Source organism: Trachurus japonicus, chromosome 3 (assembly GCF_045865225.1).
Source record: "Trachurus japonicus isolate A0001 chromosome 3, Traja_1.0".
Lineage (NCBI taxonomy): Eukaryota > Metazoa > Chordata > Actinopteri > Carangiformes > Carangidae > Trachurus > Trachurus japonicus.
In genome coordinates, this window is record NC_140909.1 from 31,591,663 (window position 1) to 31,607,315 (window position 15,653).

A 15,653-nucleotide genomic window follows, 5' to 3' on the forward strand; every position below is an offset into this window, starting at 1 on the left:
TGTATATACATTAGTGGTTTGTGTATTATGAGTGTGTTCTTACACTGGATGGCTTCCTGTGTGTCCTGGTTCGCCTTCAGAACAGCGTCTTGAATCTCATCCAGCCACAGCACAGCAGAGGGGTCCTGGGTTTCCTGGAGGAACAGCACAGAGTAGGTTTGGTATCAAACACAGTAAATGTATGATATAACACCTATAAAAAGAAGGGTTTACAAAGTGCTTTGACATAAAAGTGCAAACACACAAAAACAAACCAAACAACAGATATAGTATATGACACCTATAAGAGCCAAAGCAAGAAGCACAAGTAGTACAAACAATATGAGACCTGACAACATAAACTGAGAGCAGGAGGGGCCACGTTGAGATGTAAGATGTAAGAAATAATAAACAGCACTTAAAGCACTAAAACAACATAAAATATAGAAGATAAGGGATAAAAAGAATTTAAATGAAGTGTACAGGCATGGAAAGTAAAAGAGAAACAGTGATAAAAAATTTAAAAAAAACCCAAAAAACAGAAACATCTGTAAAATATATTGGACAGTAAGAAACAGAATAAAGATAAGGATAAAAACAAAATAAAGAGATGTTAGCGACCTACCACAACTTAAGAAAGTAAGAAATACAATAATTTAATGATTAAAAGACGATAAAAAGACAAAGAGGAGGTGAGATCACATTACAGACAGTGTGTACAAGTGAGTTTTCAAAAACTGTTTATCCCTGCTGTCCTGAACCCTGTGTGCCTCAATACCAGTGTGTTTTTGTACTTGTAGAAAAAGGTCAGCTGGAGGAGAACAAACGCACCCATCCTGCTTTTGTCTCACGTTGACTCATTTTAACACCATTTAAAAAAAAGAAATCAACAGCAGGTACAGAACTTTCAAAAAATCCTGTGAAGCTTCCACTGCCAGTTCCCATACTCTAGTATAATAACTCAATTTACTTTCTGCTTGCAATATACGACAAAATTCAGCTCTGGCTTCAATGTGTCTCCTCCTGTCTGATTGAGTGGCCACACCCTGTATTCAAATGACAACATCTCTGACTGTTGCATTGTGTTGGAGACCATTTTTCCTGCTACTGCTGCCACCTAAAAACCTCTTTGCTCTGTCATTATCAGAGAAAAACACACACACTGCTCATGTATTTTCAGCAATTAACTGCTGCAGCCGCTTGTTGAGCAGAAAAATAAAAAACAAGAAAATGCCAAAGAAAAAAAAGTCAGCAGATGTTTTTAGAATTTTCACTTTGGTTACTTGCACAAAAAATTAAAGGAAATTTAATTAACATTTTATTGGATCCAACATTATTGGCTATATTATTACTGCAGTGATACAGAGCTGCCTCCAGATGGCGCACTCCATCAGTGTATGAAGTGTACAGCAGCTGGTTGCTGTTGCTGCTGTTGCTGCTTTCTAGAGCAGCCCATTTGGTTTCAGCCTTCCCCTCCACATGTCCCGCCCCTTCATGTTGTGCTTCAGGGTAAATGAGAGGAGGTGTGTACGTCTGTGTATATGTATGTATGTGTGTGTGTGTGTGTGTGTGTGTGTGTGTGTGTGTGTGAGAAAGAGGTGGGCGGGTGACTGATACCCGATCTTGTAGATTTCTTATGCAAGTGGAGGGCGGGGTTGTCAGCTCACATCTGCAGCAGCATGCACTTGCAGTCAAAGGAGCTTGGTCTTTATAGTAAACAAAGCCGTACCTGGGCGAGTGAGTGCTGATTAGTGTTTGTGTGTTTGCACTCGGTGGTTTGAATTGCTATTGGAGGGGAATAAGTCAGTGAAGCTGGCTGGTGCTGCAAGACAGGGTGTGGAGGGGACTGGAGCAGGACTTGGGCGTAGCTTAGCGTAGTTCAACACAGGTTGCAAACATGGAAATAGAGGAAGTGAAATCTGTAGTTTATAAAATCTGTTTCTTTTTTCTCCTCTCTGTTTAAGCACCTCTTTTTCTTTTCTTTTTTTACATACTTAATCTTACGACCATGAGAAACAGAAATTAGCACACGACCACAACTGAGGCCGATGTTGCACAGCCCCAGCTGTGATTGTTGAGGTACAAAGCTGAGCGATAACCATCTGAAGAGGCATAGTAGGCTATATTCAGCTTGTTAGTCAGTAGAGTCTGGGCAGGACTTCCTGCTGTTTATCTAGGCACAGCCCTCAGCCCACATTCAAAGCCAAGCTTCTGCCTGACTGTCTTTCTGACTAACTGTTCTAATGCTGCAGAGTTAATGAGGCGGCAACAGAAACAACGTCACAAATTAAACTGCAGGCAAAATTAAATTAAAAAAACCCCCGCTGTCACTGCTTCTTCAAACGCTACTGACCTCAGACCACCTGGAGTCTTGACCACCTCTGACCACCTGACTACATCTTAACCATGTGGGTTTTGAAGCTGGTGGCCTCTGATTCTCCAGCCTGGGCCGGGGGAACACCTCGCTGCCATCAAGCCTTCCTACAGGAAGCTCACTCTGCTCTAACCACTTCCTCCACTTCCTCTGTCTTGAGCTCATCACCTAAAACAGCCACATTCTGCAACCAACAACCAGAGGCTGGCGTGTGTATACCCACTGGTCTAGCCCATTTAACATAATGGTCAGCTTTCTGCCCTTTTATGGAAGCAAATCACTGAGGTCCAGCTTGTTATTTCCGATGCCTGTGAAATCAGCAGGAAAATAGTTTGGGTTTTTTTCCCCCTATTTTGAAAGTGTGACAAGTTCGTACATGCTGTATTCCAGGTTTTACATGTAACTGATGATGTTGACATTTTAAACAGTGTGGGCAGCAGCCAAGTATCTCGAGGTCTATGCTGATAAGAGACCTTCTTTATCTCTATTTACACAGGATAAAAACAGACTCTGTGCTAAAACGGATACACTGACAATTGCTCTATTTGCAGCCTCTGTTCTAAAGAAATCACAAGGGAACATAAGACTGTATTTTTAAAGGATCCCATTTTTATAAAAAGGTAAAAAGTCAATGTGTAGTGTGATTATAAAGCAGGTCTAGAATCTAAATCAATACTGAAAGTATCAAGTGATTTTAAAATAACACCTGTGACGTTGTCTTTCTAAGACACATGTGTCAAGCATCATCTTTTCTTCTTAGAATTATTGAGTATTTCTGCTTTAAAGCTCCTTCAAGGATGTAGGTAAATGTCCATGTGTAGTGTGATTACATGTACTGTATGTTCTAAATCAATACTGAGAAAGTATCAAAGCCTCAGTCCACAGGAAAGTAAGCACCGTCTGTATTCAGAAACTGAGCCTTCATCAGAAGAATCAGAGGAGAGGCTCAGAGCCTCCCTCCCTCTGATTGGCTGACATTGACCTGTTGTTACTAGAGCTCCAGAGACAAGACTAAAGAGGACATGTAAAACTACACTGAGATGGTTTTTGGTTCTTAAAACCACAGATATATTCTTTCAAACCACCTTTGCCCTCTGCAGTCTGGCCTCTCCTTCACCTGCTACGACAGGAAAGCCACCAAATATGGTCCTCTGTCTGTGCATCATATGTATCACATGCAAATATGCAGCACAGACACACACGCACAAGCCAGAACCGCAGTCATCGATGTGCTTAACTCAAGTAATGATAACACAGGGAAATGAGTCAGAGAGAGCATGAAAGATGGCGGGGCTTCTGTGAAAACATTGTCGTGTTCTCACTTCGAGAGCTGCACACGTGAAACCAAGAGCTGGTCAGGCCTCGGAGCTTCAGAGGCCCAGACACACATTCATGGCCCGTAAAGACACAGGACAGGAAGTGAGTGGGAGAGGAGATGATCACACCATGACATCACCAGTCTCATTGAGTCACATGGGGCTCAGAGGCCTGAATCACATGAAGCCATCTGCAGCCATGATGGGCCTGAGGCCTCATTGAGCCATGACTAGACATTCACAATAAGACATCTATTCAACACTGAACATATTGAGTACTGTATTCTGTTTTTAGACTGTTTGGTGATGTAATAAACCCCTGAGGTTAGAACCCAATGGAATAAAACTATAAAAATAAAACTTCTGTCTGTGCTGTATTTGACAGAGACCAGAGACCCTTTAGATTTTGTGTTTAGATTAGGCCTGTCAGTACCTCACCTTGTCATGGTGTTGAAATTAGAGGCAAGAACCTACAGTACCCTGTGCCTGGTGTGGTGTCAGGGATTTTTCAGTATTTTGGAAGCACAAGCACAGATCTAAGCTCTTATCCAGCAGCTTACTACCTGAACATCATATCTCCAACAGCTGCTCATTTTTGGCACTCACAATAACCAGAACATGAGTACCTACATTCTTTACAACGCTTATCATGAGTCCAGTCATACTGTATATAGCCATGACAACTTTCAACTGCCTGACCTACGATAAAAAGCCGGTGCGAGGACACTGGAGGTAACTGTAGCCCGGCTCTGTTTGCATGAGGTGTTTGCATAATGTTCACCTGAATACTAGATACACATGTAAAAGCAAATCACAAAAGGAGAGACCTGGGAACCTACACGTAACCACCAGACCAGGCTAAATCCCCATCACAGGTCTCACTATAACTCATGACCAGAACATATTTTTACTACATCCGCCTTCATACGGCAGCTGTGTAAGTTGTGGAACTATTCCCAAAAGCATGAGTGTGTTGTTGTGAGTGTGTCTTACATGAGCCTTCTCCCTGCGAGCCTCCAGCAGTTTGTCGTGGTAGTGCTGAGCCACGGACGGGTCCACGTCTGTGAGCTTGGCTGAGGGGTTCTGCAGCATGGCCAGGGTCTTCATGGGATCCCCTTCATCCAGGGCCTCGTTGATCAGCCCAATGGCAGCGATGCCTGCAAATAATACAACCAGCTATTAAAGTCTGCGTTATACTGTATGTCTGTGAAGGTTCTCAGTCATCCAGGTCATCTTATTCTTGTGGAGTTGTAGTAAAAAAGCAACTGGACTTCTCTTATTTTTCAAAATAAGAGAAGTCCAGTTGCTTTTTTACTCCACGCACACTTCTGACTGCTGTATATTCCACTGGCCATACTTTCTACTGATGGGGGTTTCATTGTACGTCATTCAAATATTTTATTGTTTACCATAAAACACTTTGACTTTAAAGGTGCTGTTTGTAAGTTTTCTCTGCCGCAAAGAGTTGTTTTACAGAGATTAGGATGTTGGAAAATAACAAAATGGGCCGGGTGCTCACAGGCTTTGGGCTGTGGGCTTGAGCAGGCATCCAATCAACACGGGGAAAAGCTTCACACACTGAACTCAGAGTAACATGAGAGTCTACACAACGAGCAGCAAAGCATTTTATTTTGTCACGAGAATTGTTTGAGTGGCATGAGAGCGTGAGACAGATCTTGAAAGCGTGTGTCAGAGGAGGCAACCCTGCTCTAGTAAACAGCTGCTAATGCTAACAGTAGCAATGTAGCAATAGAAAAACTTACAAATAGCTCCTTTTAATGATGGGTTAAAGGGATAGTTCACCTTGTACAAAACAAGCTTGAAATATAGACTTATTTAATTTTTTTCAGGACAATTTCGCATTTCGGGGCTTCAATACAAGACGGACATTACATACGAGCAGCATGGAGGTATTTGGATGTTTTTTGGTGTGCCTGTAACTCAGAGAAGCCACGGAGGACTCTGAAACTTCTCCCAGCCCTTAGTCGACATGAGGGTGAGTAGATAATGAGTGAAATTTCAATTTTGGGTGAACTACTGTATCCCTTTAACTGGGAAACAGTGGTAGTTTGGGGGTGGATGTGTTTCTTTTTCATGAATTGTCTTGGGAGTTTGTCACAGACAAAGTATGAGGGTGTAAAAAGATGCACATGTGTCCATCTCTTACGTTCATGTTCCTCTTGTACAGTCAGGTTGACCTGGTCGATGCAGGCCTGGATGTCGTTCCAGGTCAGGTAGTCGCAGCCCTGCTCCCTGGCTGCTGCCTTCAGACGCATCAGCTCATCCATGTACCTGAGGAACACACAGGTATGGCACCACATCATCAGCCTGTTTCAACCCTTTCATAAAAAAAGCCTCCTGGTGTGTGTGTGTGTGTGTGTGTGTGTGTGCTCACCTCTGTGCATACTCATCCTCCACATTACTGAGTCCAGTCACGGAACTGGACAGCTGTTTCCAGAGGGCGGCTCGGTCTCCAACATCCAACGCCTCGTTCATCAGCACCACTGATGACAGCATCTCCACGGCAACAAGCAACTCAGGGTGGGACAATGAGCCCTGTGGGACAGAGGACACAAATTTACCCCATTTGTCAAACTGCCAGTGACGACTAGGGGGCAAACATCAACTGTCAGTTACATCAGCGGTAAGTTGATGTAATTCAACAGGATGTTGGGATTAGACATTACGTGCAATTTATCTGACTATTCAAATGTAGCCAGGGTGGAAAGAGTCAAAAGCAATAACTGAATGTCATGTTTGTGGTACAGGCAGACTGTAGGGTATGTTCTGTCAACTAGAAATACTGCAAATCTTAATTAAGTAATGTGATTGCAGGGATTCAACTAATGAGTATGTCCATTATTGATTCATTTGTTTTGTCTGTAACATGTGATACAAGATGTCAGAGAACAGTAAAAAAAAAAAATCCATGGCAATCGATTTATAAACTATCAACTGAGAATGTTGATTTCAAGTCTCTAATTCTGGAAGGATAAAATATAAACTAAAACAAGATGGTGATAAAATAGTCTCTCATTTCAATCAGTTATCAGTGATAAGTAAAATAAACTCTACTATTAACTTAAAGAGACCCTGAGGAGTTTGCTTTTGGTTATAAAAAAGTCTCATATTAATGTGGATGAATCTACGTTACCCACACTTGTTAATGGGCCCATTTTCGATAAATATATTGTTTTAATTTGTCTTTATAGTTATTTTGTTATTATTATTAGTGGTCGGCTCGCCCAGCATTTCCTAGTTTCGGTTTCCTGGACGCTGCCCGGTGGGTCATGGGAATAACGCCGCTGGATCGCTAGTTGGCATCGTTTATGGTCGGAACTACGACGGTATCTGATCGTCTTCGAACCTCCGACTTTCGTTTTTGATTAATGAAAACATTCTTGGCAAATGTTTTCGCTTTCGTCCGTCTTGCGCCGGTCCAAGAATTTCACAGTGGCCCATGGAGGCTCATGGAGGCCCATGGAGGCTCATGGGAAATGTAGTGTGAAAACACTTCGCTTTCTGAAACTCCTCGTAGTCCCTTTAATTCAGCCTCAAAAGCCACACGATCATGTTGTTATATTTATGTTAGACTGATGGTGTGGTGCAGGTATGACTTCCACATATATGTGTATGTATATTAATCTGGTCATCATGTCTGTCGCCGTGGATACCTCGGGGCTCTGCTGCTGGAGGCTGGAGAGCTCTCTCTGGTACAGGTCGGCAGCGCTGGGGTAGACCTCGGGCAGCTGAGCGTCCGGGTTCATCAGCTCTTCCACCGTCTTCTCTGGCACGCCTTCTCTGATGGCAGCGTTGATGCGCTCCACTGCCTTCAACACTACACACACACACACACACAGATAGTGGTTAAATTATATGATCAGATGCAGATGGGGGGAAAGAGGACGTAGAAATTATATGCATACTCTTTAGGTAGCGTTCTGCAATCTCATTGGCCACGTCCACCCCGCTCTGCAGCTCGTCTTTACTCAGAGATTCTCCTGGAGACCCCTAAAGAGGAGGAGATCAGGGTGAGGTCATAATAAAGAAACATGAGTTTCGCACTTTCATTGACATTTAATTTTTGCTATAACCCCTACCTCCTCTTTACTCTCCCGGTCGGCCAGCAGCTGTTTGAGGTACCAGCCTTTGTTCTGGGGCTGCAGGTTCTTAATGCCCATGGCTTTCAAGGCCTCGTACAACTTGTCCTCATTGCCGCTCAGCAAAGCCTGCTCAGCTGCACTCAGGTGGTTGCTCACTGTTGGAGAGAGGGTCAGATTGTTGCACCTGCACCATGCAAACCAACACAAACGGCCCAAAACCAGTGAATGAACGTGCATGTGTGTTTCCAGGACTCACCGTTGACCTTGTTGACGTTGCCCTGGATTTCAGCCTGGGTGAGGAGCTCATCATAGATGTCTCTCTCCGCATCGGCGTTCTCCATTTGCTGTTTGAGCAGAGCGACGCATTAGCACTGCTGAACATGGTGTCCCTCCAACATCATAATATCCTTCTCTTTCCAGAGGGTGCTTTAGTTCTCTTGCTCTTGATTTTTGGGGTAAATCTGGTCATTTATTTGCTTTGCCCACTGGCAAAACAGCATTTTTATGTTATAAATTATCAAACATCACACATTCTACATTTATTTCTCAATTCAAGAAATAGCTTGGAGACCTGTCGACAGAGGATGGAGGGATTTTATTCCCCCCTCTGTCACTGGTCGGACCATTTGTTGTGTTAATTCTTGTTTCCCTGCTGGTTTGTGTGGCCTCAGCATTTTAACCCATATGATGCCAAGTCTCTTCCACTGCTTCAGGCTGCATGTTCAATTACTTTCTAATCAAAAACTGCACAGACTGACTCCCATCAACCCCGTCATTGTTATAATTACATGATCCTTTTATGGTTTCTTGAAGTCGATGTGCCCCAGGCCATCTGTCCATCTGAAACCTTTACAAAGCGTTGCTCCACACTACGCCATGGTCTGCTGCCACTGTAGTTGAAAACTTCAACCTTTACGTACCCGTTTGCGAGAGTTGGCCACCTTCTCTCCCTTGGCCTGGTACAGAGTGTCATGGTACTGGCGTGCAGAGCTGGCGTCCAGGTTGACCAGCATGGCGTTGGGGTTCTGCATGGCAGCCACCGTGCCCTCTGGCACGCCGTGGTCGATGGCTTCGTTGATGGCAATCACAGCAGCGTGTACTGCAGATGGAGGAGAAAACTGGTGAGGAGTTGGTTTTTACTTATTTTATCCTATTGCAGTGTAACATTTTGGGAAATAGGCTTTCATCCTGCACTTTAAATATCAAGCTGCAGCAGGGAGAACCTGGCTTTGTTTAAAAAGGGATCAAATACCCTCCTACCACCACTTCACTCAGCAACACCTCATTACATCTTATTTTGTTTAATCTATATAAACACTGAGGCATAAGAAGGATAAGTAGTGGTTGAGAGGGGGTTTATGTGTCTGACTATTTCTTGGCTGAGAGCAGTTAACTCTGTGACTCTTTTGTGTATTAAGTGAATGAGGTGTAATGTGTTGTAATTACAGGGCTGAGGTGTTGGGAAGGGGACATTTTCTCTTTGTCAGAATTTCCCCTTAAATACTTCTAAAGCAAGATCAGACTTCTTCTGTTAGCAGTTACCTAACCGGGGTGGGGGGTTTATGAATCAAAAACTTGATACAGAAGGAAGTGAAGAGAACGTTCACTCTGATCTCTCAATCGGGGCGACTTCAAGGTCTGTTCACAAAAAAAGGAAGTGAAACCATCTTGGAAGATGTCATGGCGCTTATCCGTTTGCTTACAATATCTCAATACAGCTGAATTCCCCACAAAGTTGTTCTCATTGTTTTAACTGAACAGGTTAACTAACGGTCACATTTCTATGCTGCTGCTAAAATCCTGGTTTGATAAGATGGTTAAGCATTTTCATAAGGAACATGACAGCAACCAGGCCGCCTCATGGTTGAAGGCCTAGAAACCATACAAAAGAATATCCATGGTGGTTTAAACTATTACTACAGAGAGAATCTTTTTATATAAAATGCAGGCCACAGTTTTTCCAAAAAAAACTTCAGTCCTTTTTTTTTTTTTTTTTTAAACTTTCCCTGTATTAGAGGTCTCCTTCAGAGAGATTGTGTTGTAGGATATTTATTTACCATTATAGCCTTATTTATCTTTCTCATTTGTGCATATTCTTTCACTTATCATATGTATTTATTTTTCTATTTCATTTTTGAGGAGACATCTATGGGTGAGGTTTGGTATTTCTTACCTGTGAGCTCACTGCCTACCTCCTCAGGTGTGTGATTGACTGACCTACTTAAGGGGATTCTGTGTGCTGAGGGTTACACCCTGAAGACGGCTGTTTATGCCGCTACGCATGGGTTGTATCCCAGCTCCGCTTTTAACATGCACAAGTCCGTTTTTAAACATTACATAATGAAACAGCCATTTCAATAAATGCTTTTTATATTTTTTGCCAGAGGAGCGCCTTGGATCTTTCTCCTGATTGGATAACTTTGATGTCATCTGATAAAAATCAGTACACACACGGGTTAAAGACAAAGACTGAGCTGTGATTCCAGCTGTATTTACTTTTAAAAGTGATAATTCAGAGAAAGTTAGGTCATTTGTGTCAGTTGCTGTGCAAACAGTACGGGGAGGTGTCTGTGGAAATCTCATCCTTGCAGAGGCAATACTTAAATTAGTTAGATATAGAGACTGGCTAAAGTTTGTCCAGCAAGTTGCTTCATTTGTCAATTTGTGCTTATCCTAGCTGCTAAAACATGTCAGAAGAGTCAGGTAAGGTGCTAAGTTGGAAAAACTTGTGTACGGCAAATCATTTTGAGGAAGGAACAACCAATAGGTGACTCCTGACACTCATGATGTCCCTTCATCAGTCACTCAACTCTATCAGTCAGTCAGTCAACAACACTTGTCGCCCCTTTTGGCGATCAGTTATATCTCTATTGTCCTCTGTTATCGGTAAAACTCTCCCTTTTACACCGAATTTGATTTTGTTAAATGACGACTCTGACTGTCATCTTTCCAACCGCCGCATTCTCCTGGCTGGCATCACTGCAGTTAAGAGAATGGTAGCCATCAGATGGAAGCAACACGATATACTAAACACCCCACAATGGCTCATATCGGTTGTGGATATCTTGAACTTGGAGATTTCAGTTGCAAGAATACATGGTGCCAAACAGATGAATGTAGCGGTATTGGAAAAGGGAAGAGAAACGATCAATCACTTTTGGCTCCACAGTCAAGATAACATTATCATGGAGAATTGAGGATATGTAGCCTACATGTACATGATTACCCTTACCTCTACCCTCAAAGCTTTTCCCTTGCTGCTCTTTGTTTATTTGTTTTTGTTTTGTTTATTCGTTTGTTGGTTTTTATCTTTATTTTGTGTCCCTGTCGTGTTCTGTATGATTGGTTGTTGGTTGTTGTTTTACTGTGTGTATGTTTAATAATGATTTGTATGCACTGTTTGGTGGCTTTTGCGCCAAAGCAAATTAAGTAACAAATAAATAAATAAAAAGTTGATCACAAAAGAACACTTGTGGTTGCGGGGCGGCCCTGCTGTTGCAGCACAGGCAAAAACAGAAGTACACTGACTCATCAGAATTACAACCATGGGAAAAAAATAACAGACTACGTGTATATCAGTTCAAAATGTGACAGAAAATAACTCTGGAGTGTATGTAATGGTTTCATTATCAAAGGCATGAAACTATAGATCATATTATGATCTGCAGCTATTAGACCCCGCCCCCCCTTCCCTTTGACATCTGAGCCCATCTCACATGCAGCTTCATCCACCGAGAGCTCATTGGCCAGGATCCCGCCAATCTTGCTGAAGGCGGGCATCTGGATTCCATACTTCTCCAGCTCACTCTTCATGTTGTTGATCTCCTCCTCTGGGAGCAGGAAGACAGAGCAGAAGGAACACATCCATTAATTGAGATGAAAAAAAAAAGGAAAACAGAGGGGAGCAGGAGCAGAGTGGGGGTGGGGGTGGGTTAGGGAAGTGAGAGATGGTGGAGACAGACTGTTCCTGGCTCATGTGTGATAATCAGATTTCGGACTCCGGGAACGTAGCAGGAACTCCACTGGCAGGAAAAGCTCCCACAAATTACTAATTACTTTCACATTTCCAGAAGCTGTTTCCTTGCTCTGTTCTCTCAGCGCTAACAGGTTGCAGACTAATTCAGCACATTTCAAACTTCTTGTTAACTTGGCCGACAGGGTGACATGACATTTGCAACGCTCTGGATTTAAGGCGACATAACTGGGACAAAAATGAGAAAAGCAGATGCATGTTTGAGCTCAGCATTCTTACCAGTGAAATCCACTTTTCCATACAGATCCTGGATCTGCGGGGCCAGGCCCAGCTTGAACAGATACAGACTGTGAAACAGAACCAAGATACATTAAATACAGGCACATGACAGAAGGAACACCAAATGCACACAAAAAACCAATGAATGTTACAACCAAATTACAAGGGGACAGAATAAACTGAGGGGTCGACGGGTCAGAGCAAACAAATATCAGAAGGCAACCATGTGATTTTAAGGCAAGGAAACAGATGTTTCTCCGCCACGCTGCTGCTGCTTCAGTCACTTTGTTGTTGAGGCAGATGGAGGAGAAGTCAAACATGCAGTGGAAGCAATTTCTACAATGCAGAAAACTTTGTGAGAGAAGTCTAATGTGATTTAATCTTTTATGTGAGGAACAAAAAGAAGAGGAAGAGGAGGGGGAGGATTACTGCGCCAGTCTGAGAAAGAAAAGCAAACACAACCTTGTGTCTTGACCTGAAACACATGAATTATGTGAAAAATGTCTTGCTTTGACGAACTGTCGTATTAAATAATCTACGCCGGTGCAGTTGCACAGTCGTCCAAGATAAACTCCCAGTCGTATGAAGCCATTTCTTTCAGAGATGAGCAGCCCTGTTGCAGCTGGGTGTTGCTGGACCCAGTACACCAACACAAACACCAACACTGTGCCTCGGCTCTGCTTCCTGACTCCTGTATCCATACCTCCTACCTCTGAATGCCTCTCTGCTGAAAAACTGCACCGCTCACCTCATAAAAATGTCACCGACGTGAAACATGCTCAACCCCCACGAAATGTGCACGGACCACAGAGCAACCACAGGGCCACCCAGAGGCCCCGGGGGCCTGGCCCGGTCGTATAATCACACACAGACAAACGGAGTGACTACCTGAGTGCGTGTATACAGTAGATGCAGCGTGGCATGTTCTTTCTGTCATATATGTCTGTGGTTTCAGGGTAGAAGATCTGCAGGGACAGAGAGAGAGATAGTCGGTGAGATCAGCATGTTCAGCAGCTGCACAGCATGTTGCTGCATGTGTGCAGGAGTGATTCAGGAGGGTATGAAGTCAAAAGGGGGATTACACAATGTGAATGTGCATACACAGGCTCTAGCATTGTCTTGGTGGCACAGACTGAAGTTCTCCTGATGTTTTAGATTTAGATTCTTTATTGAACATGTCATGATAAAAACAAAACAAATGAAATAACAAAAATAAAAACAATGAATAAATGTATATTAATAATCATCATCTCTAAAGAAGGTGCCTGTCATGTTGAAAAGGGGTAAGAAGAAGTTAAAAACTTTTCTGGCCCTACCCCCTTCTATTTATATAATACTAATCAAAATAATAATACTAATATATTAATAATAATAGGTTATAAAAAACAGTCATAATAAAATATGTATTCCAGATAATTAGTACAGTCCATAAAATAGAAAACAAGGAACAAAAACACTAGTCCACGCCATAGGAACTCAGTATTTTGTTTCTAAATAATCTCTTTAATTCAGCTAAATTGCTACACGTTTTCAGCTCATCCCTGCAGTTATTCCACAGATTAACTCCTTTTGTTGTGATACAGTGACGTTTCATGTTTGTCCTTACTGGTGGTTTTTTGAATATATAAATTCCTTTCAGGTTGTGCATACTTTCCCTCAGTTGAAACAACCCTTGGATACTGCTAGGTAATTGTTGTTTTATTACTTTGTATTACTCTGTCCAAGCTGCCAGTTGGTGAAATTTGGGGGTCATATCTTTTTTTTTTTTTCTCTCTCTCTCGTGCCAATTCAGAGTGACATATACTCAGAGTTTCCCAGAAAGGAGCCAGTGGAAAATTCTCAGAGCAGCACTTTGACTATAATAGACCACTGTTTACTTCTTTTTAAAAAGGGACTATTATAGCATATTAACTACAAAACATGCACTTAACAAACCTAATAACCTCTTTACAAAACATTGAACAGTCTAACTTCAGCTCATTTCACCACCGTGTTTAAGTTATTTTCACTGACTGGAAACCTGTTTGTGTTATAATATCCATCACTATGAAAGGAAATCTATTAAAAACTCTCTTTTTCAGTGACATGACATTCAAATACATTAAATCATAGTGTTATTGTTTAACAATGTCCACGTGTGTGTCGTGTTTGTGCATTTGCAGGTTCAGCGTGACAGGGGAAGTGTCTCCTGATCAGAGCAACATTAGCATGTGACAGTAATTTATGAGAACTCAAGTCTCTTTGGTTTTGATGCTGTGCTGTGTGCTTTGAATGATGTTGAGGATTAATGTCACATTAACTGTGGGCAATTTTCAGTTAATGGCCAAAATTAGGCACAAAAAAAGAAGAAAGAAAGAATTCTGGACCAAAATACAACAGCAGAGCCAGACATTCAATCTGGAGCGTCGCTGACTCACCGACTGAGTCATCAGATTTCCATTATAGTAAAGTCTTTGAATTATGTGTTTTTTTACCTAGTTTGGGGAAGAATCAATACCTGATATTCCAAAAAAAAAGTTTACTTCTGGTCTGAGCCTTATCGTCACTGGAGGTTTATTCATGTGTGAGTGACAGTGTTTGTGGGTGTGTGTCAGACACAGACGTAATGTGAGCGACACTCACCTTTGGCAGTCCCTTCTCTGCCATGGCATTGAGCCACTGGATGACATTGTCTGTGTGTCTGAAATGGAGACCTGTCGCCTGGAAGAGAGAAACTAAACATCAGCACACAACAAACACGTTGTTCACCCTTGCCTCTATCAGACTCTAGGTCAGTCTCAGTTTCTCTTCACAGCAGAAACTGTAAAACCAGCCCCCATTCAGCCAAAAGCCTGGGCTGCTTTATAACACAAAGCAGGGAAATACACAGTGACTAAGACAAACTGGACTTTACAGAACAGTGCAGCACTAAAGATTGTGTGTTTGTGACCAAACAATAGAGGAGTCTGGTTCCAGAGCTCAGTCCAAAAAACTTTCGAGGACAATAATATTTTATGTGCAAACTTTAGAGCATTTGATTGACACTTCCTGCTTTTGTAAAAGCTGTAAAAATAATGGCTTTGTTAACAAACTCAGACAAGAATATGACTGAAAAAGGAATGTTCCAATTTAAGGGGAGCCGTTCCCGTTCCCATCTCTTCAAACCCTCTTGCTTTATCACTTTTGCTATTTTCTATATTACTCCAAATCAAAATGAGGAATTCTTGTATTTGTCGTTAAAGTTACACATTTTCCTTTTCTCCTCCAGTTTATTTGAAGTGTTGCTCCATAAGAAGACATATTTGTGGTTTTAAGAACCAAAAACCATCCCTGTGTGGTTTTACATTACTTTCTCGGCTTCTCTCTGAAGCTTTAGAAACAAGAGGTCGGCGTCAGCCAATCAGAAGAGAGCAGGCTCTGAGTCTCTCTTCTGAATTGGCTGACTGAGTGATACAGTAAAATTAGAGCTGGTTTCAGGTCAAACTGAGTGTTGGATGGTGGGTCTAGGTGGGTGACTGCTTTGTTGTGACATCACAAAGTCACAGAAGACCTCACAAATAGTTTTAAGGCTCAGTGTCTGAGTACAGGTTGTGTACAGTACATTTCTCTGTGGACTGAGGCTTTGATACTTTCACAGTTTTAATATAGAA

General features: G+C 42.3%; 1 protein-coding gene across 1 annotated transcript in view; it reads right to left on the reverse strand.

Annotated features, from left to right (window-relative positions):
* iqgap1 (IQ motif containing GTPase activating protein 1) overlaps window positions 1-15,653 on the reverse strand; it is a 54,880-nt gene that overhangs the window by 13,260 nt on the left and 25,967 nt on the right. Inside the window, exons 4-16 of the mRNA XM_085770184.1 lie at window positions 14,647-14,724; window positions 12,913-12,989; window positions 12,025-12,092; window positions 11,489-11,602; window positions 8,693-8,871; window positions 8,029-8,116; window positions 7,770-7,927; window positions 7,596-7,680; window positions 7,344-7,507; window positions 6,065-6,225; window positions 5,837-5,961; window positions 4,663-4,826; window positions 44-134 (exon numbers count right to left, since the gene is read on the reverse strand). Coding sequence (XP_085626310.1) covers window positions 44-134; window positions 4,663-4,826; window positions 5,837-5,961; window positions 6,065-6,225; window positions 7,344-7,507; window positions 7,596-7,680; window positions 7,770-7,927; window positions 8,029-8,116; window positions 8,693-8,871; window positions 11,489-11,602; window positions 12,025-12,092; window positions 12,913-12,989; window positions 14,647-14,724 — 1,552 coding nt within the window. The remainder of the gene's footprint in view (window positions 1-43; window positions 135-4,662; window positions 4,827-5,836; window positions 5,962-6,064; window positions 6,226-7,343; window positions 7,508-7,595; window positions 7,681-7,769; window positions 7,928-8,028; window positions 8,117-8,692; window positions 8,872-11,488; window positions 11,603-12,024; window positions 12,093-12,912; window positions 12,990-14,646; window positions 14,725-15,653) is intronic.